The sequence below is a fragment of the Apis dorsata genome, unplaced genomic scaffold (genome assembly GCF_000469605.1).
Source record: "Apis dorsata unplaced genomic scaffold, Apis dorsata 1.3 scaffold_174, whole genome shotgun sequence".
In the NCBI taxonomy this organism is placed as follows: Eukaryota; Metazoa; Arthropoda; class Insecta; order Hymenoptera; family Apidae; genus Apis; species Apis dorsata.
In genome coordinates, this window is record NW_006263462.1 from 598,732 (window position 1) to 618,261 (window position 19,530).

Here is a 19,530-nt window from a genome sequence, read left to right on the forward strand (position 1 = left end):
CATTCTAAATGATATTCGAGATGAAAAAGCGCGATGTGTCCTTTTCGAAATTAAGTAACGTGCTCGATAAATTTGCATTCAGAATCTGAGCACGATTTAAACGACCTTGAAATTCGAATGTTCATCAAGAAATGTAGAATTCGGGCGATTATAATTATTTATCAACATCAATGAAACGTTTTTCTTATTCCAATTTCTTTTTTTAATCAAAGTTCAACCATTTCGTGATTAATCTGATAATTGTTAATCAAACATTTTGAAGTTTTTTTAGCAATTATTTTCTTAGCATTGAGCGTATACTCTGGAACAATCATTATGCTGAATCATAATGGAATAGAAACTTGAAAACAATTGAAACTTTATTTCACATATTATTTTAAATAAGCTTAGAAATTGAATCACGTATATTGTTTATATATGATCAATTTTTTTTATATCAAATATTCGAGAAATATTCTATTTAAATTTACTGAATTTATAAATATTTTGAATTAAAATAATTTGAATAAGTATTTTAAAAAACGTGAACCTGTCCTTGACTATCAAATCACAAGTGACTAAAAGTTATAATTATATTTGCATCTTCTGGAAAATGTATGTTATCGCAATCGCAAAATGTTAGCATTACATAATCAACAAGAAAGAGTTAAATTACAATCGCATATATTAACTAATTGAAAATGTTGTCTTACAAGTTAGCGCATTTAGAAAGTTTTCTGTTTTATGTTTTATTTTATATCTTTGATTATACGATCAAGTTCATCGATAAAGATATCGATTGCCTATTTGTAAAAGTTATCTTGTTACAGTTCAACATAAACTTCCATTTGTAAAATTTGACTTTTATAAAATCATCTTTAATCCTATCTAATTTCGAATATAATAATATAATTCCCCAATTCTAAGGATTTAATCTGAAAATCTCAACTTTTAATCAGAGTCGTTCAGATAAAGTTGTTTAAGATGCTTAAGAAGAGATGCTTACCAGCCTTATTAACGTCCCAGATGACAACGATGGCACCGAGATTGGCCAGCCTAAGGGCGGTTAACCTTCCTAAACCACCACCACCTCCAGTCACTAGAGTGATTTCCCCGGCAATGCTCTTCATCTTATATTTCAACGGGATGAACAATTTAATGATATTTTCGATGCTAAAGATCACTGTCCAAAAAACGAAAAGTATCACAGCCTTGGCGGTTACAAAGAACGACATATTTGTTGCGTTTTTTCTTGATCAAATTTTTATATTTGTTCCAACTTGTTTGAACGTTTTATCGCGACTACACTGAGACTCTTCTGTGAAATTGAGGTCGATCAGGATGGCATAACTCGACCTGTGTATCAATTAAGACTTATGAACGATGAGGTTTGTCTGAAAAAACATAATTATGACCAGTGTGACTTTAAATGCGATCGTGCAAAAAGATATTAATTAATTTTTTTATGATTATATCTATTGTATTAATTTTGTATGTATCTATGTAATTATAATATTAATTAATTTAGAAATTAAAGATAAATTTAAAATTTATCAGCAATTTGTATATAACTAATTTAAATTTAATAGTAACCAGTATAAAACGATAACATCAGTATATATATATATATATATATATATAGAAACTATTATACACTTTCTCCAAAATTTCGTATTACTTTCCTCTTATTTTCTCAAGAAAGAGGATACGAGGACAATCACGCAAGAATTAAAAAATTTAACAAAAAGAATTCAAAGATATTCACTGTTTAAAATTTTGGAAATTGATAGGTTTTATCATTTTATTTATATAACAATTCTTATAGAGATAAAAATAATTTAATCTAAGATCATAAATTCAATATTTTTCGAAATATTTGTAATTGTAATTTTATTATTATTAATTATTATTATTAATTATTATTAATTAATTTGAAGAATTATTACAGAAAATGAAAAAATGAAATTTATCAATGTTCAAGATTTGAATGAAATCATTTGACTCGAAGGTTTTGTGCTTCCCTTGTAAAATGTTATCCGAATCTCGTTGCTCGTAAACGAAAATAAAAGTGCTTCACTCTTCGAATAACATTTCAGAATAAAAATTCTTCTTATATTCTTGTTATATTATATATTTTGTATCACGAAATATACGACAAGTAATTTACGTTAGGGCAAATATCCAATATCGATTCACTTTCTAATGAAACGCGAAATTCACTTTCGATTTTTATTCACATATATTCCAGTCACACGAAGCTCGTAATTTTTCGATTACTTAAACGATTGTGAATAAAACGATTTTTATGAATAGAATGGAAACGAAGATTGAATTATAATTATTGTTACTGAAGAAAGATCAGTTGATTTTTTTTTATTAAAAATAATAGTTTAACTCTACTTTATTTTAGATTTCGTTCGATGAATATTATTGAAATATACAGTGAAACGAACATATATATGTATATATATTTAATAATTTTTCTTATTAAAAAAAAACACGATGAAATGACAAAAAATAAATCATACATAATAAAAAAATAAAATTTTTTCCTCGTGTCTTGAAACAATAGATAAGACAATGTTTTATGAAAAAACAACTTCTTTTCATATTCATAATATTCTATTTTGTACAATTATTATTGTCAAACGAATGATTTCAATTAACGGTGAATTTCCGTGTCACGTTTCGTGTACCAAAGAATATAATCGAGCACCAACGAGCAACAGCCAGTTATATATAGCAATCATGGCAAAATGTCGCGTGACATAGCGCGAAGCTTTTCGTGTCAATTTAATTTACTTGATTCGTTCGATCCTAATATCGAAACTGAGCAATGTTTCCATAAATATATGGAGCAAAATTTATTTTTCTTCTTTTAATAATAATAATCAAAGAGAAATATTAAATTAGATCAGAGCTAGATAAACTTGATATCACATAATTAGATAAGATAGTTCTTATTGATCGAAATCGTATTAGCAAAAATTAATATTTCCTTAAAGAATTGATCGAAACTCGACTCGAGAAATCAGAAGACCACTTTCAAAACTGTTCGCTCGCGGCGAACTATTGAGCATCGTTACGAATTCAATTTGCGGTAGTTATAAGTCTTCCTCGTTGCTCTGCTTTTATATAGGCATCGCATTATAAAATCCTTCGATTCTTCAATGAAATAAAGATAGAAACGAAAAGATATAATTCTAGATTTGAATGAATATTTTCGTAAATATATCTTAAGAAATATATATATATATATTGTATATGATGAATTTAAATATAGGATAAAAAGGGATCTTACTACACAATGTAAATCTCTTATGTACGTTTTCGTTGCAAAGACACTTGCACTTTCCGGAAGAAGGCGGAACAGAAATAAAACGAAAGAGCGAACCAATGAGGTGCACGAAAATACCTATGCGAAACTTGTCTACGGAACGAAAGATACTCGTCTTACCGGCACTACGGTCGTTGGTGAACTGAATAAAACGGCGGCTCTGGTACGCCTTTACTCTCTCGACGATCTCCGGCAACAAACTATGCGCATCACATGAGATATACGAGCAACGAACATTAATATGAGCGTGATAATTGCACGTGTATCATCTATTTAATGCATATCATCTTTTTGATGATAGAAATTAAAACTGAAATCACAAAATAATAATGTAATATAAGAATATAGTGAAAATAGTTTTCTGAAAAGATTTCAATTAATTTTGATAGAATTGATGTGATTCAATATATAAATATTGAATAATTAATATAAAATTAAAAATAAAAAATATAAAGTTATCGTATATCGATATATGTATTATATAAATACTTGTGGTTTTATTTTAATATTTCCATCATGTAATTAATTCTTTCAAAGATTTTTTTTAAATCATTTTACTATTATGATGATAACCTGTACATCTTATAAAAAGAAATAAATATTTATAAATCACATAATATAATTTATAAAGATTTAAATATTAAATAAGAAATAAAGATATTAAATCCATATTAATATTTATTTATTGCGTTTTATTAATATCGTTCGTGCAATTTACAAACTGGAACACCGGCACATCTACACAAAACGCCTGTTGATCCATCGATGCATTTCCTTCGACTAGGGGCGTCGCAACGGCGAGAGTCGAACGAAGGAGAGAGTAGACCTCTCGAACGGAATATTGATGGGCAAATGAAATTTTCGTGAATTATTCTTGATTTTTTTGAACGATATTTGTTAATATATATATAATCTTGATTATAATTAAGTTGAGTTCAGAAATCGATAGATTTTTCAGTCAAATAGATGAAATCTAGAGAAATTAATTAAAAACAGATTAATGTGTGTTTTAAGATAATAATTTTTTAACGTTTAGTTTAAATTTAAGATATTGATAATAAATTAAATAAAATAAATTAATTTAATAATAATTTTTTCAAGGATTATATTTTGTTATTGTATATAAGTTGAATAATATTTACTTTATTCTTCATATCGATATTAATATCGTGTTAAATTTAGAACAAAATTTTAACTTCAAATCTCAAAGTTGATATGAAAACGAAAAAATTATAATTATAATTATAATTTGCAAATTAATTTGTAAAAAAAAAGAAATATAAAAAAAAAATTATACTTATTGAAAAAATGGATAAATTATAATAAATAATATGATATAATTTGTTTGATATAATTTGTTATTTTTGTATATTATAAAAATTATTCAAATATATTTTACTATGCAAACAAATTATTCTACTCTAGTAGTACTTTTTTTTTCTTTTCAATAAATTATTTTATCTGTTTATAATTTGCCACAATTTAAAAGAAATTGATCGTAAGATTAAAAATCTCAGATAAGTGATTATGAATAAATTATTATGAATTAAAATTTTGATGAAATGGAAAGTTTATATTCAATCATTTAACCGTTGAACTTGAAACACGAGAAATCTTTCTCTTGGTGGTTTAGCAAAACTATAGATTGTTTCACAAATTAACTTTTCAGAGCATTATGAGTGAAAGTGGCCGGTTTCAAATAATTCGGAAGATTTTAAAAACTGATTCGTATTACGTCCTAATCAATTATCAAAATAATGATAATAAATATTTTTATAATAAAGAAAACAGATATTAATAATCAATTTTTAATGTGATAATAATATTGATAATTATTATAATATGTATTTATCATAAACTTTTCCAATTAATAATTAATAGTCATATTATTTCCGTTTATATTATCAGACATTAATCAAATTTTTTATTTTTAATATTTATCATTTTGATTCAGATAAATTAGTTTCTTAACCTTTAAAATATGATTAATGAATGATTAATAATTATTATCATAATTAAGAAATGTTTATATATTGGACGTGCTATAATATGATTTAAGAAAATGAAAGATTGTAGAAAATAAAGAATGATAAGAAAACTCACCGTTAAGTCAATATTCTTACAAAAGATAGCTAAAAAAAATCTGTTCGAAGTTAATTCAAGTGAAACCGTCAGTCAGAATGTGAGGTGTCTAAAAGAATAAAAATTACGAAATTAATGTCAGTATGTACTTTCACTGAAATTCCCATTAAATAAACCTGAGCAGAATGGATCTTGATAATAATCGTTATTAAAGAGTTTTTTTTTTGCTCTACTAAGCGATTACTAAATTAAATGTAAATACGAAAATCTACAAATATTGACACTTCAGAACTTTTTGCTTTTGATATTACATATATATATCTATATTATACATATGTATACATATATTATTTATACATCGTCACACTATGGAATATATATTTATTGATTAACCTCACAAATTAACTATTCGTTTATTTTGCTTATTAAAATCTTTACATGAATTTTAAATAGGATTTTGATTGAAGAATCACAAAAATATATATATTATTTTTAAAAATAAGTTATTGTTAACAATTTATTTTTTATTCAGTACCTTTAATTTAACGAGATGAAGAACAAATCGATAATCGATCAAATTATCAAATCTCGAATAATCCTTTGTTTATCATTTGGAATCATTCCCAATGTTATCGACTCAGTATTGTACTTAGCTAGAACTGAAAATAAATGAAATAAAAAAAATGATATTATAATTATAAATAAATTATAAAATTCTATATTTACAGTTTATAATAATCTTTTCAGATTATATATAAAATTTTGAAAAATAAAAACTTTTAATAATTAATTTCGAATGACCATTAATATGCTATTAAATCATTGGTTGATTATAATATAATATAACACTGATTGATCTATAAATTTTAAAACAAAAAAAAATATTTTGATAAATTAAATCTTAATTTATTTCTTGAAGTATGTTTTGATTTGATAAAAAGTTAAAGAATTTAACGTAAATATTAACGAAATTTAAATCTTTAGATTGTTCTATCTACTGACTAGTTTTATTAATTTACTAGATAGAATTTACTAGATTCTATCAAATATATCTTGAAATATATTTTTTAAAAATTATTTAGAATTACAAAAATTATTAATCTAAAGTGAATATTTGAACAAAATTAAATTATTTTTTAAAAAAATATGTTTTGATTTATAATCATTTGAGAATTAAAAAAATTTAGTATCCCAAAAATTTTTAATTTTAAATTTTTGTTATTTGACAATTAGTTCTACCTATTTACCGCTAGATGGTGAAAATGTTTTGATCTCCGTTAATGTATGACTATAAATAACAGGTTAGTTTAATATAAAAATAAATACTAAATATAATCAAAAATACTTGAATAAGTAAATATAGTAATTTTTATTATTAATAAAATTAATATATTAATTTTATTAATAAAATTAATATAAAAATAAAAACTTATTCAGTATGAAGTCTCTAAAAAATAATGCCAAAGATATTACAATGGACGCAATTATAAAAAATTTGAAAAAAGAAAAACAAAAAAAAAAACAGTGAGAAAATAAAAAAATATTTTATAAAAAAAAATTTCAAAAAAAATGTTATTTTTTACTTCGTTTGTACTATTAAAAATCACCGCATATCAAGAAATATTATTTTTAGTTAGTTTAGAAAAAATTTTACAACAAATCTTATATATAAATAATATCTTCGGTATAATTGATTATTTTAACGGAAGATATTCGTGTTTTCATTGCACATGATTAAACCTTGAATACCATAAACAATAAAAGAAAATTTATTATGTCTTGTATACTCAAAGAACACTTTAAAAGTATACAATTGCTCATGATTTTATCTTTTATTTATTCATTAATTCAGACGACTCATTAAGACGATCAATGGGTTGCATGGATAATGAAATGGCCGTGTACCTTCATCATTGTATTGCATTTCTTTTTCCATAACATGTACATAATTCATTCTTCATTACAATCGAAAAAACCTTGACAACAATATCAAACAATAAAATTTTAAAGACAATGTAAAATGATTTTCGAAACGTAATCAAACTCGAAAAAGGTAATTTTAAAATATTTTTAATTTTTGAATATCAAAAAATAAAAATCAAGAAATAAAAATGTGAAAGAAATAAAGTGCAATATTTTTTATTATATATTTTGTTTATTATATGTTTTATTTCGAAAATGATATTTAATATAATTATATTTCTATTTTTTTATTTTTTTTTATCTTTTGTAGGAAAAAAATATCACTGACCTAGATTTTAAATATCGTTCGTTTCACTGGATATTTGATGATTCTTTTTTCTATGCTAACTATGAAAAACTATGAAAATCGTGGGAATTAGGTTTTTATAAGATGACTGACGGTCATGCGTACACTACACGAATTATACCCAGGAATAACAAGTGTACATTTTCCCATGCATGTACATAGGTACGTGTTTTGTCAAAGAACGAAATAAATTTCCACTCAGATTGTGTAAGCTGAGATATTATAATGCTCCATCTACATTGCACGCACGTAATTCGAATTCGCTTGGATTTCATAACTTTCTATCCAAAGAAGAATAATCCAGCTAAAAGATTGCAAATCAATGATTTCACGTAATTTCTCATAATACATTGTCTTTGTTTAGCTTTAGCAATAGCTGAAGGATTAAAAATTAAAAAAATAATAATTGATTATTTTTGATATATGATAATGAAAAACAGAAATAATAATATTAAAGAAAATTACATTAAAAAAAAATCTTTTAATTTCAATTAAAATACTTTCTCATAAAAAAATTCAAAAAAATTACTGATAATGATTTTTTTATATTTGATTTATAAATAGTATTATAGACATAAATCTTGAAAACATATAACAATAAATCTCTTATCTTATCAATTTCTTAAATGAAGAATTGTTATTTCTAAAATTTTTTTTTCAAATTTTATGCCCTATTTACAATAATTAATTAAATTAATAACTAATAATTAAATTAATAAATATTAATTAAATTAATAGATTACAATTATTAAATTTACATTTATTTAGAATTATAAAAGTTCTACTGCTATATAAAGTAATAAAACAGATAAGAAGACAGAAAGAGAGCGGTAACTAGACTTTCACCATAACGATATAGACTCTTTCTAAGATATTAGAATTTACATATAACATAGTATATATATGTCTCTTATAAGATATTATACTATAGTAAATCCAGGAATATATGGAAATTATTAAATTATCATTTATCTTTAGTTGTTGTTTTAGTTGTTATTATTATTTTATTCTCTCTTATTTTTCTATATTTAAATTTATCTTTTAAACTTCATATTTAAAAAATTTTATATTGCATTAAAATATATCATGAAGAAATAAAAAAAATATTTCTTTTAGACCTACCTACTTTCAATGCTTTAGATGCAATGAACGCGATACGAGGGAAGAGACTATAATGATGGAGGGGAGTATATAACAACATTCTTCAATACCTTCCCAGAGGGTTTCTGACTATTCTACTGAGCGAAGTTTGAAGGTATACGGCGAGCTATTGCAGATCTTGGACATATTGATCGAGCTTTGATTAATATCAATCGATCAATTGACATAGAAGTGAGTACAAGAAAAAAAAATTCATTTATTGTATTTTAAAAGAACTTCAGGAAGTAACTTCAGAAAATCCCATCAAGAAATAAAAAGGTAATGACTATATTGATCAATTCTGTTCATTCGTTTCACACGTTACTTTAAATCAAATGATTCGCTTGTAATATAGTGGAAAATTATTTTTAAATAATAATAGTGAAAATTATTTTCAGTTTTATTGAGAATAAAAGTGTGAATAATAACATTATCACCACATTTTCTTTGCGTTATGTGCATTGAATTGATTTACAGTGATTTTGAAAAAAATCTTTATAATAAAAATCTTACGTGCTAAAATTTAAATAAAAAATTTAAAACTTGAAAGTGCAAGTTTCTTTTTTATTAATATTTTTTAATATTTCTTATACATAACTTTTCAATTGTCAAGCAATTTTTTTGTAAGAAGTCAACCAAATGATATTTTATCAAATAGTAATACTTTTAAACATCGCTACGAAGTGGTCTCGCCTTTGTTTAAATTTAAGATAACGGATATGGAATCTTTTCTTTCACGCGCACAAAATATATTCGAAATTCGAAAGAAAATTTCTTTGTGATTAAAATTTAAAGGTAGAATTTCAATTTTATGAACGAAGAAACAAGAAAATAAGAAAAATAAAAAAAGACCAGAAATGCATAAGCTCGACTATTTTATGTGCTTTTTATATTCATGTCTCGTGCGAAATGATCCTCACTTAAATAATTTATTCAATAAATATTCAGACAGAAGTGTATGATGATTGTAGAATATATTGTAATAAACTATGCATCCTTGCTTGATTCCTATAAAAGGATTTGCGCGCGCGCACTCTTGGTGCATTGACCGGACACCAATAACACCAGTAACCGTAAATCGGAGACTTGTAGACTAGAGTATACCATTACTTGCGTAGGAATACCGTAATACACGTAATTTCTGTTCATCGCTGGAATTTACCAGGCTCCTACCGATTTCTATTTTTCACAGAAATGAAGAAATAACAAAGGAACCGGTTCTTTATTGAAAGCATGACGATTAAAAGAGAATATGAAACATTTTAATAGAAAAAGAAGGAATTATGCAATAATGTTTGTATATATAGCATAAAATGTAGTTAAGTAATATTAATACGACCACTTAAATTAATGAAAGGAAATGAAGAAAAATTTTATACTCGATATTGTAATAATTTGGTGAATGTTTGTACTCTGTGCTCTCTTATTAATTTCCATAACATGATTTAAATATTTAGAAAGATAAAATTTTGAATAATTTTAATTTATTTATTTTAATATGTTTAAATTATCATTTTTAATTCTTTAATTCAAGAATATATAATGCAACTAGCAGAATGGCTCATCCTAATTTACGATTTTCTACTATTTATGGGAATGGCACTTATTTATATAAGTGAGGCTATTATTTTGACATTCGTTCCAAAACGTTATCGAATAAAATCTATAAAAGGAGAAATTGCATTGATAACGGGAGGCGCCGGAGGAATCGGACGATTGATCGCGATTAAGTTAGCAAAACTTGGAGCACACGTTGTCATCTGGGACATTAATAGAATTGGCAAGTTCTAATATAGGTTGATATAAAAAAAAAAGAAAAAAGCTAATTTATGATATTCTATGAAATTTCAGGATTAGAGAGTACAGTTCAAGAGATTAGACATAATGGAGGAAAATGTTGGGGTTATTATTGTGACATCACTAATAAGGAAGAAATTTACAGAATGGCGAAAACAGTGCAAATCGAAGTTGGCTCAGTAAATAAAATTGTTAAATGAATAATCAACAAATAAATTAAAGTGACTTAATATGATTTTGATATTTAGGTAACGTTATTGATAAATAACGCAGGTTATGTATCCGGAAAAATATTTTGGGAATTATCCGATGTTGAAATTGATCGTACTTATAAAGTGAACATTCTCTCTCACTATTGGGTAAGTAGAAATGAATATAAGTTAAATCAAAAATATTTAGATATTTATATTTGACAGATTAACAAAGTATTTCTGAAGGATATGATGAAAAATAATCACGGTCACGTTGTAACTGTGGCAAGCGTTGCAGGACTTTTAGGTACCTACAAATGTACTGATTATTCGGCAACTAAATTTGCGGCCATCGGCTATCATGAAAGTCTTTTTACTGAACTTAAAGTAAGAATATTTTAGAATTGTATTTTTCTATTTTATTCTATATTGATTTTTCGTACTGTAAGATAATTTTTTTTTTTTGCAACTTTCATAGACTCACGGTTACGATGGAATTCACGCTACTTTAATTTGCCCTTACTTTATCAATACAGGCATGTTTCATGGAGTAGAACCAAGGTATACAATGTAATTTAATATTATAATAAACTTTAGCTTTTTTGTGGTGATATGATATGCAAAGATTTATAATTTAGATTGATGTCAATGTTACAACCTGAATATGTCGCACAAGAAGTCGTATCTGGAATATTGTTGAATCAAGCAATTGTTGTATTGCCTGCATCAGTTAGATTTCTTTTACCATTAAAATGGTAAATATCACGAAGTTTTTCTTACTCTAAGTAAAATATTTTTATAAAAAAAACAATTATATTTTTTTTTTTTTATAAAAGCTTATTACCAGCAAAATTATGCTGGGCATTAATGTACAACATTATACGAGGACCTCAATGTATGATGATGTTTAAAGGAAGAGAAGAAGTGCAAGTATTAAAAAATAATAATAATATTACAATAATGCCTAAAGGACATTAATGTTTAAAAGTTCCATATTCAATGATAGAATATGATCTGAATGATTAATATAAAAATACTATCTCGATTTTGATTATAAAATTATTACATTTAAATATATAACAAAAATTTAACTCATTAATTTTAAGAATATTTATATGTACCTGGAAATTATATTAGATAATTTTATTTTTTTAATATTATGTATATTTGTAATATATGCAAAATGTTCACAATAAATCATAAAAATAATGTAATCCTTGACCAAGTTCCCAAATAGATATACCTGTATTTAACTCTGCTGCAAGATCCAATCGATGTAAAATAGAATATAATGTAGGATAAAAGATAATTCCATTGCCTCCTGTTGATCTAAAATATCCCACATTTTATCCTAAACTAAGATAATTTTACCTAAGCTATAAATTTTTTTATGATCCTGTATCTTACTTTGTTTCAAAAAAATGTTCTTTGCTGTTATCATCCCATTGAATTTTCCCTTTAAAGGATTCAAGAATTTTTAAATAATCTGAACCTAAGATAGCTCCTCCACCTTCAGGTGTGTAATTATATCCATAAAAATTAAGACCTAGTAATATTTGAGCCCTTTTAGGACTTTTTTCAGGTACTAATAATTCTACACATTCCCTCACCCAATCAAGAGGACTATTAGGACCAGGTCGTTGAATGCTTGAATAATCATAAGTCATTAAAGAGAATGCTTTCAAATATGGAGATAATTGATCAAATTGATCTCTATTAAATAATTGAATATTAGGGCTGAAATATTAAAAAACAATATAATTTCTTATATTTTTGGAACCTTTCAAATATAATGTAATTGTAATTTGATTACAAAATAATAAAACAAAACTTACCCTCTTGAGGGTGGTACTGCTAAAATTGTATCTAAATTATTGTTTTTCAATTGATGAGCAATAAATTGAATTAATGCTACAACAATCTGTGTATCTACACCTGTTGATACAAACTGATTCCACATTTCTAATACATATCCATCAAAATGAAAATTCTGAAATATATATAACAATTATTTTAATATTATTAAATTAATATCTAATGTATTATAAATATTATCAAAGTAATTATACTTTTGCTGTATCTGTGAGTGTTGAAATTAATGCAATTTGTTTTTGAGTATCACTATATAATGCAATAATGTCATTAATTGACCAATGCTCGAATAATACTCTTGGTAAAACTGTAAATAATAATTATATCTTTATGTATACTTATATATGAGAAATAATAATATTAAAAAAGTAACATACTTTTTACGTGATAGGTTTCATTATTTATAGTTCTCATTTCTTTTAACCATTTTTTTTGAACATCATGAGTTGACAATTTGTATGTTGATGCACTGCCTTTTGGAAATGTTAACCATACTGGTGATATCATTGTGAATTTTCCATGAAATATTTTAGAAACTTCAAATCCATTGTTATTCCACTAAAAAAAATTTATCATCAATAAATTTGTTCCAAAATATATGTATGTAAAAAATATCATATTTACCAAGTTAAAATATTATGAAAATTAATAAATTTACCGGTGTAATATACCCCAAAACCTCTCCAGTAAATCGTCGACGAGTTGTATTAAAAAAATAAAATCCTGATTCTCGAATTATATCATATGTTTTAGGATTTTTGATTACTAAAATTCTGCTGAAAACATCTTGTTCCACAGGACCTTTCTGAAATAATATTATCAAAATTAAATCATAGATATATTATTATGCGATATTGTTTTCTCTACCTTATTTTCAATTTTTCCTTTATTTTTTTTATTATTTCTATCTTTGGGTGGTGATAATGTACATTCTGATAATTGAAAAAATAATAACAGACTAATCATTAATGAAAAAATATTCATATTAATTATTTTTAATACAAACTTATTGCAAATATGAATAACATATGTGACGTGGTTTATATATATAAAGTATTCATTCAAAAGATCTTATTAGAATTGTTAATAGAATGCGCTACAGTCAATTTATATAGATATAATCATATATGTACATCCAATAATATTTTGAATAAAATTATATTTTTGTTCCTATATCAATATATTAAAATAAATATATATAATATAAAATTTTGTTGAAAAAAATACCAACTCATATATTAATATTAAATTTTTAATTAAATAAATTATATTTTATTTCCTTTTATATAGTTTTTTTATTGAAAGAGTAAAATTTTTAAGTAATTATTTCTTTTATTAAACATAAATTAGTTAAATAAGTTAATTATCCAATATATAATCAATTAAAAAATAAAAATGATTAAAAATTGCTTTACATATTTTTTAAGCCTTTTTTTACCACGTGACTACGTCACATGATATGTGTTTTGATGTAATATGGCGTCTTTAATTGTCACAGTATAATAAAATTTCTAAATGAATTTAAAATTCTTTTAAATGTTGAACTTGAAATTGAACACAGAATGCCAGTTGACATAAATCGATTAACAGAAGGTTGGCTAGAATTGGAAAGTGACCCAGGTATAAAATAATACGCACAAGAGTATGTTAATTTAATAACTATTAACATTATATTATCTGGATATATTATTATATAGTGTAAAGTAATTTACTGTGATACAACATTATAATTTCTATTTTCTATAAATGATATAAAATATGATATAAAATAATGTTAATTATTTGATTTTATTTTATTATACTTGTATATGTTTACTATAATTATAATATATTTTAGTTTTATCATAAGAAATAATAAAAATCATTTCATTCTTTTGTATTCATAATATTAAGATCATAATATACTTAAAAAGGTTATCTTACCTTTATTATATTACTATAAGATTTTTATTTTGTTGTTAGGTTTATTTACATTATTATTGGAGGATTTTGGAGTAAAAGGTGTACAAGTAGAAGAAATATATGATCTACAAAAATCATTGGAAGGTCCAGTATATGGTTTTATATTTTTATTTCGTTGGATAGAAGAAAGGAGATCCAGACGTAAAGTTGTAGAACAAGATGAAAGTTTTGTAAAAGATGAAGAAATTGTTAACAATATATTTTTTGCACAACAGGTACTTTTATGTATATCTTTTATATATTATATATTATAATATTTTTATATAAAATATAAGTTTAAATAATCTATTATTTTATAGGTTGTGCCCAATAGTTGTGCAACTCATGCATTACTTTCTGTATTACTTAATTGTCCAAATATTCATTTGGGTACAACTTTATCCCGATTGAAAATGCATACATCTGGTATGTGTCCAGAAAATAAAGGATGGGCAATAGGTAATACTCCTGAATTGGCATGTGCTCATAATTCTCATGCAATGCCTCAAGCCAAAAGACGTCAAGATAAAAACACTGGTGTTTCAACTGGTAGATTTACTGGAGAAGCTTTTCATTTTGTTAGTTATGTACCAATTAATGGTAGATTATTTGAATTAGATGGTTTAAAACCATATCCGATGGATCATGGTCCATGGAAAGAGCATGAAGAATGGACTGAACAATTTAGAAGAGTAATTACAGATCGTTTAGGAATGGCAACCGGAGAACAGTTACAAGATATAAGATTTAATTTAATGGCTGTTGTTCCTGATCGACGACTCGCTATTTCGCATAAATTAACTATGTTGAAAACTAATAGGCAAATAGTATTAGAGGCATTGCAACAACTTGTTAAATTAAGTCATCAAGATGGAACGGAAAAAAATTCAAATGATTCTGATAAATCAGATAAATCCTATGATAAAAAGAACAAAACTGACGATGAAAATGTTCCACCTAATAAATCAGAGATTGATGAATCTTCATCAGTACCAACAATTACAGTTGAAAGAAATAATGATTCTACTATAGATACTGAAGAGCCAGCCACAAGTGTAACTTCTGGAAAGGCAGAATCAAAGTAGGTAAAAAGTAAATTAAATATTTATGATATTTAAAAATACTTTATTTTTTTAAACGAAATTATAATATATATTTTTTTAAATATTTTATTAGTATGGAAAAAGTAGTAATGTGTGCATTGGATTATGCTACACCTCTCAGAATTCAAACTTCTCCAGCACATAGTTCATCTAGTACTGATACATCATCTGAGATTGGATCCGCATTTAATTCTCCAACACAAGGTAAATAAAAAAATATTTTTTATGATATTTTACAGAGACGTTTCGTTGTACAAACTTTCCTACTTTGACAAAATATTAAGCCATTTGGACATGACATTCGTATAGATTTGATATCTTCTGAATTATTTGAAGCTGAATAACAAATGTAATAATGAGATTCAGATGTAGGATCTTTTGTTTTTCCATGTTCTGTACACATATTTTTATTTGTTTGAAATATATCATTTATATTTCCTAACAAATTTATATTTTTTTTATTATTTTCATTTTCATTACACTTATTATAAGTGCTTGCATCACATGTTTTTGAATATTTATTAAATGCTGTGAATAATGGACATGAATATTCTATTACAGAGGCCATGTCAGGTTCACATATGTAATATTTAACACAATTGGTCATATTTGGCATCCGAACATTTTTTATACATGGAATAACTTGAACAAATTGCGAATCCAAATGGTAACCTAATGATCTATATCTTTCAATAGTTAAATATTGTTTGTTTCCCATATTATCCATAATTAAGATTATATTATTTTCATCATCAGTTATTGACAAATTTTTAGAATTTTCTGTGTTTGATATCAATTCATTAATATCATTTTTTAAAGTCGCACTATTTTCAGTTGTATCTTGTAATTTGACATCAGTTATAATAGTATTTTGTAAATTATTATTTTGTTGAATATAATTTTGTACAAGATAACTTGATAATGGTAAGTTTGTAACAGATTTCGAAGGTAATGACGATGATGCTAAAAGTTCCAATGGAATAGTAATTTTTTTATAAATCAATAGATGATGTATTAACTGATTCAACATTGAATAATATTTTTTATTATTATCTTTCGTTTGTAGATAACTTTCTTTTATATTATTAATTTCAGAAACATCATCTGCATTCAATTTATATTTGTGTTCCATTGTTTCTTTATCTTCAATTAAAGGATACGGAGTAGCCGTATCTTGATCAAAATAATCAGGAATGCTGTCAGTAGTATATGATGAATCAATAAATTCAGAAAAATTCCATGGATCTTCCGTTGATCCCATATAACTAGTTTCATTTGGATTGATCAATTCAGGAATATCATACCTGTTTGTTATAAAAGATGATTCTGTCGACAGTGTGTCACATGTCCAGGAATCACCAGGCAGAACACACATTCGTAGATACGGCTGAAATATCTAAAAATGGAAACGTGTTATTTTTAAAATTATTTTATTTTTAATTTTTTAAATTTTTAAATGTTTTTATTTATTATATTAACGAGTATTAACGAAATCTTACCAAATTTCCGGTACATTTACTAGGTATCCAAACGTAACCACCACTAGGTAAATTCACACAATTATAAAATATGGTACAACTAGTGGGATGAGGTTTCCTTGATTCTGGACATTTTGATGATTCGATTGTGATTAGAATAGAATATAAAAAAAAAGCTATCAATTTCATTTTGTTCTACTGTCACGGGTAGTATCATACAACAAACTAAAATTCTTGTAGTTCGGTAGGTGATATTATTTGACTTTCGCACATTCCCCCTCGTTTCGTCTCCTTTGACACCTTCGAAATACAGTTATATGACCTATGGTTTCTCAATATTTCCGTATTGTTTCTTATTGTACGATGACAATTAAAAAAGGTATTATATCATGATTTCTTTCGTATAAAATGTAATAATAAAGCAAATGCAGATATTTCTATGTAATAAATAAATTTTTTTATTTATAGCATGGGGATGGAATTCTGGTCAAAGCAGTCCAACATCGACAAAAGATTTCAAAAAATTTGTCGTGATTAGAGTGTCTGGAGATGAAAAGAATGAAGCGGGTTTAAGTACGTACATTGTTTATTGTTTCACTGTTTCCTTAATGTGATACTTATCTTCATATTTTTATGGAAACGGTACATAAAATTTATATCCATAAGTAGGTCGTTCTCTTGGAAATATTAATATAAATGGAAAAAGATTAGTTTCTGACAGTGGTCATTTACATAAGAAGGTCTGTCTGTCAGGAGAAGTTAGGATACCTCATGCCAGAGTAAAAACTAGTAACGGGGATACTGTTACCGAAGAGAAGAAAGTCGAAAAGATCGATCCAAAATTATGTTCGAAATATCCAGAATTGTTCGAACCGCATACATTTGCACCTAAAGATCTTTTAGCATTATTAAAGAATTTAGAACATGAAATTAATATTTGTGAAACTAGTTTAAAAGATGAAAATGACAAGAGAAATAAATATAAGGTAAAAATATATTTTTAATAAAAATTTATTAATATTATGAATAAGATTTATGTATTATTTTATTCTTTGTATTTCAGATTGATGATTGTCGTAGAACACATAATTACGACGAATTTATTTGTACTTTCCTTTCGATGCTTGCTCAACAAGGCAAATTAGCAGAATTGGTCCAACAGCACTTGACTTTAAAGAAACACACTTCCGTCTCAGTGAACAGGGTTCATAGGTAAGAAATTTTATTATTATAATAAATATTATAATTTAAATTAGCTTGACAAATTGTTCGATATAAAAATTATTTACAGATCTTCAAAGAAAGCAGATACTCGTCCAAACTCCTCTCGTAGACGTCGAGGTAGAACCAAATGTAAAAAACGAAAATAATCTTCGTAAAATGAATAAATGGAATGTTATCCCACCTATCGAATTATCAGTCAAGAATTTTGGAACTATTAAAAAGGACATTTTTAAGATAAAACAAACATATAAAAAAATTATATGATTGTTAAAGCAAAATGGAGCGTGGATTATATCACTCTTTACAATACTTACAACGTTGATAGCGCTGAACTATCAATATTTGTTTTATTTTTTTCACTCAAATGTTTATTAGACAATCATATATTCATCAGCAGCACTGAATATAATTTTTCTTTCGTCATAAATGCAATCCCTGCACGAATTGTACAAATTAACATTATGATATATTTTTTATATATCTTTTTTTTTTTACATTAATGGTATCTACTATCATTATATTTATAAATATCATAAATCTGGTGCATATTCTTTTAAATATGCATTAGTAACTTTTATCATTACATTTATTATGTTTATGAAATATATGGTTTCTTAGATACGAATACATGTTCTTTATATTATATATTATGCATTCTATATCTTTAAAATTAATATTTCAGAATGTTTGGGGTAACGACAAACAAAAAAATGCTACCAAGTATTGTCAAAAACATTGAAAATATTTATTCATATACAAGTACACTACACGCTGTGGATATGTTCCTTAGATCTAAATACTTATATCTCCGTACAGCCGGAGAAAGAAGGATCGAAACTTGTCTTGGAATCATGTTTATCATGTGGACAACGGCCGACCGAGTCTCTAAGTCGCTTTACCATACTGTATAGGAACTGTATTTGAAACGTCCTCAAAGAAGCTATTTCAGGAGTACAAATATATAAGAGGAGACACGATAGATCAAAAATGCTATTTGTAGAAGTTCCTTCTCCGGCCGATATTTATTAACGCCTTTGATATTTGCCATAGTTTCATCGGCACGAGTAGCGTGTTTTTTTTTTTTGTTTTTTTTTGGCAAAAGAAAGAAAAAAAAAAA

The 19,530-nt window shown here is 25.4% G+C and overlaps 5 protein-coding genes across 10 annotated transcripts in view; 2 read left to right on the top strand and 3 right to left on the bottom strand.

The window, feature by feature from the left end:
* The window catches only part of LOC102675951 (17-beta-hydroxysteroid dehydrogenase 13-like), a 10,773-nt gene extending 7,175 nt beyond the window's left edge, over window positions 1-3,598 (bottom strand). The window contains exons 1-2 of one of the 3 annotated variants that reach the window (XM_006614344.2): window positions 3,437-3,598; window positions 986-1,373 (exon numbers count right to left, since the gene is read on the bottom strand). In XM_006614344.2, the coding sequence (XP_006614407.1) occupies window positions 986-1,214 (229 nt within the window). In that variant the 5' untranslated portion in view covers window positions 1,215-1,373; window positions 3,437-3,598. Of the gene's footprint in view, window positions 1-985; window positions 1,374-3,280 lie in introns of all 3 variants that reach the window. The other 2 variants (XM_006614342.2, XM_006614343.2) reach the window with 2 other exon arrangements.
* Window positions 3,599-8,792: 5,194 nt separating this feature from the next.
* On the top strand, window positions 8,793-12,077 carry LOC102675817 (estradiol 17-beta-dehydrogenase 11). Its single transcript, XM_006614341.2, has 8 exons — window positions 8,793-9,086; window positions 10,342-10,587; window positions 10,659-10,783; window positions 10,853-10,963; window positions 11,021-11,182; window positions 11,274-11,356; window positions 11,434-11,550; window positions 11,632-12,077. Exons 2-8 carry the CDS (start codon window positions 10,350-10,352, stop codon window positions 11,771-11,773), a joined length of 978 nt encoding a protein of 325 aa, XP_006614404.1. The 5' UTR covers window positions 8,793-9,086; window positions 10,342-10,349; the 3' UTR covers window positions 11,774-12,077.
* LOC102675589 (chitinase domain-containing protein 1) lies at window positions 11,914-13,778 on the bottom strand. Of its 2 annotated transcripts, XM_006614340.2 has the most exons (8): window positions 13,674-13,778; window positions 13,535-13,599; window positions 13,326-13,472; window positions 13,045-13,225; window positions 12,865-12,974; window positions 12,631-12,785; window positions 12,203-12,532; window positions 11,914-12,124 (listed from the first exon to the last, which is right to left on the bottom strand). In XM_006614340.2, the coding sequence occupies exons 1-8, from the start codon at window positions 13,693-13,695 to the stop codon at window positions 11,983-11,985; spliced, it is 1,152 nt and encodes a 383-aa protein (XP_006614403.1). In that variant the 5' UTR covers window positions 13,696-13,778; the 3' UTR covers window positions 11,914-11,982. The 2 variants fall into 2 exon arrangements, with proteins under 2 accessions (XP_006614403.1, XP_006614402.1); XM_006614339.2 differs by having other exon boundaries at window positions 13,535-13,752.
* A 310-nt stretch (window positions 13,779-14,088) lies between these two features.
* Window positions 14,089-18,686, top strand: LOC102675365 (ubiquitin carboxyl-terminal hydrolase calypso). 2 transcript variants are annotated; one of them, XM_006614337.2, is made up of 8 exons: window positions 14,089-14,287; window positions 14,630-14,844; window positions 14,929-15,689; window positions 15,785-15,915; window positions 17,658-17,762; window positions 17,856-18,175; window positions 18,253-18,401; window positions 18,481-18,686. In XM_006614337.2, the coding sequence occupies exons 1-8, from the start codon at window positions 14,230-14,232 to the stop codon at window positions 18,557-18,559; spliced, it is 1,818 nt and encodes a 605-aa protein (XP_006614400.1). In that variant the 5' UTR covers window positions 14,089-14,229; the 3' UTR covers window positions 18,560-18,686. The 2 variants fall into 2 exon arrangements, with proteins under 2 accessions (XP_006614400.1, XP_006614401.1); XM_006614338.2 differs by having other exon boundaries at window positions 17,859-18,175.
* Window positions 15,737-17,787, bottom strand: LOC102675229. 2 transcript variants are annotated; one of them, XM_031509771.1, is made up of 3 exons: window positions 17,211-17,787; window positions 17,016-17,107; window positions 15,737-16,907 (listed from the first exon to the last, which is right to left on the bottom strand). In XM_031509771.1, exons 1-3 carry the CDS (start codon window positions 17,376-17,378, stop codon window positions 15,935-15,937), a joined length of 1,233 nt encoding a protein of 410 aa, XP_031365631.1. In that variant the 5' UTR covers window positions 17,379-17,787; the 3' UTR covers window positions 15,737-15,934. The 2 variants fall into 2 exon arrangements, with proteins under 2 accessions (XP_031365631.1, XP_006614399.1); XM_006614336.2 differs by having other exon boundaries at window positions 15,737-17,107.
* Window positions 18,687-19,530: the final 844 nt, after the last annotated feature.

Bases quoted from the DNA above. Each gene is read 5' to 3' on its own strand.
- LOC102675589 (XM_006614339.2), bottom strand. From the start codon at position 13,651: ATGAATATTTTTTCATTAATGATTAGTCTGTTATTATTTTTTCAATTA. The intron at 13,226-13,325 runs GTAAATTTATTA...AATTTTTTTTAG, and splicing joins TTTTGGGGTATATTACACCG to TGGAATAACAATGGATTTGA. The intron at 12,975-13,044 runs GTATGTTACTTT...TATTATTTACAG, and splicing joins TGAAACCTATCACGTAAAAA to TTTTACCAAGAGTATTATTC.
- LOC102675365 (XM_006614337.2), top strand. From the start codon at position 14,230: ATGCCAGTTGACATAAATCGATTAACAGAAGGTTGGCTAGAATTGGAA. The intron at 14,845-14,928 runs GTACTTTTATGT...ATTATTTTATAG, and splicing joins ATATATTTTTTGCACAACAG to GTTGTGCCCAATAGTTGTGC. The intron at 15,690-15,784 runs GTAGGTAAAAAG...ATATTTTATTAG, and splicing joins TCTGGAAAGGCAGAATCAAA to TATGGAAAAAGTAGTAATGT.
- LOC102675229 (XM_006614336.2), bottom strand. From the start codon at position 17,378: ATGAAATTGATAGCTTTTTTTTTATATTCTATTCTAATCACAATCGAA. The intron at 17,108-17,210 runs GTAAGATTTCGT...TTCCATTTTTAG, and splicing joins GTAAATGTACCGGAAATTTG to ATATTTCAGCCGTATCTACG.
- LOC102675817 (XM_006614341.2), top strand. From the start codon at position 10,350: ATGCAACTAGCAGAATGGCTCATCCTAATTTACGATTTTCTACTATTT. The intron at 10,964-11,020 runs GTAAGTAGAAAT...TATATTTGACAG, and splicing joins ACATTCTCTCTCACTATTGG to ATTAACAAAGTATTTCTGAA. The intron at 11,551-11,631 runs GTAAATATCACG...TTTTTATAAAAG, and splicing joins TTTCTTTTACCATTAAAATG to CTTATTACCAGCAAAATTAT.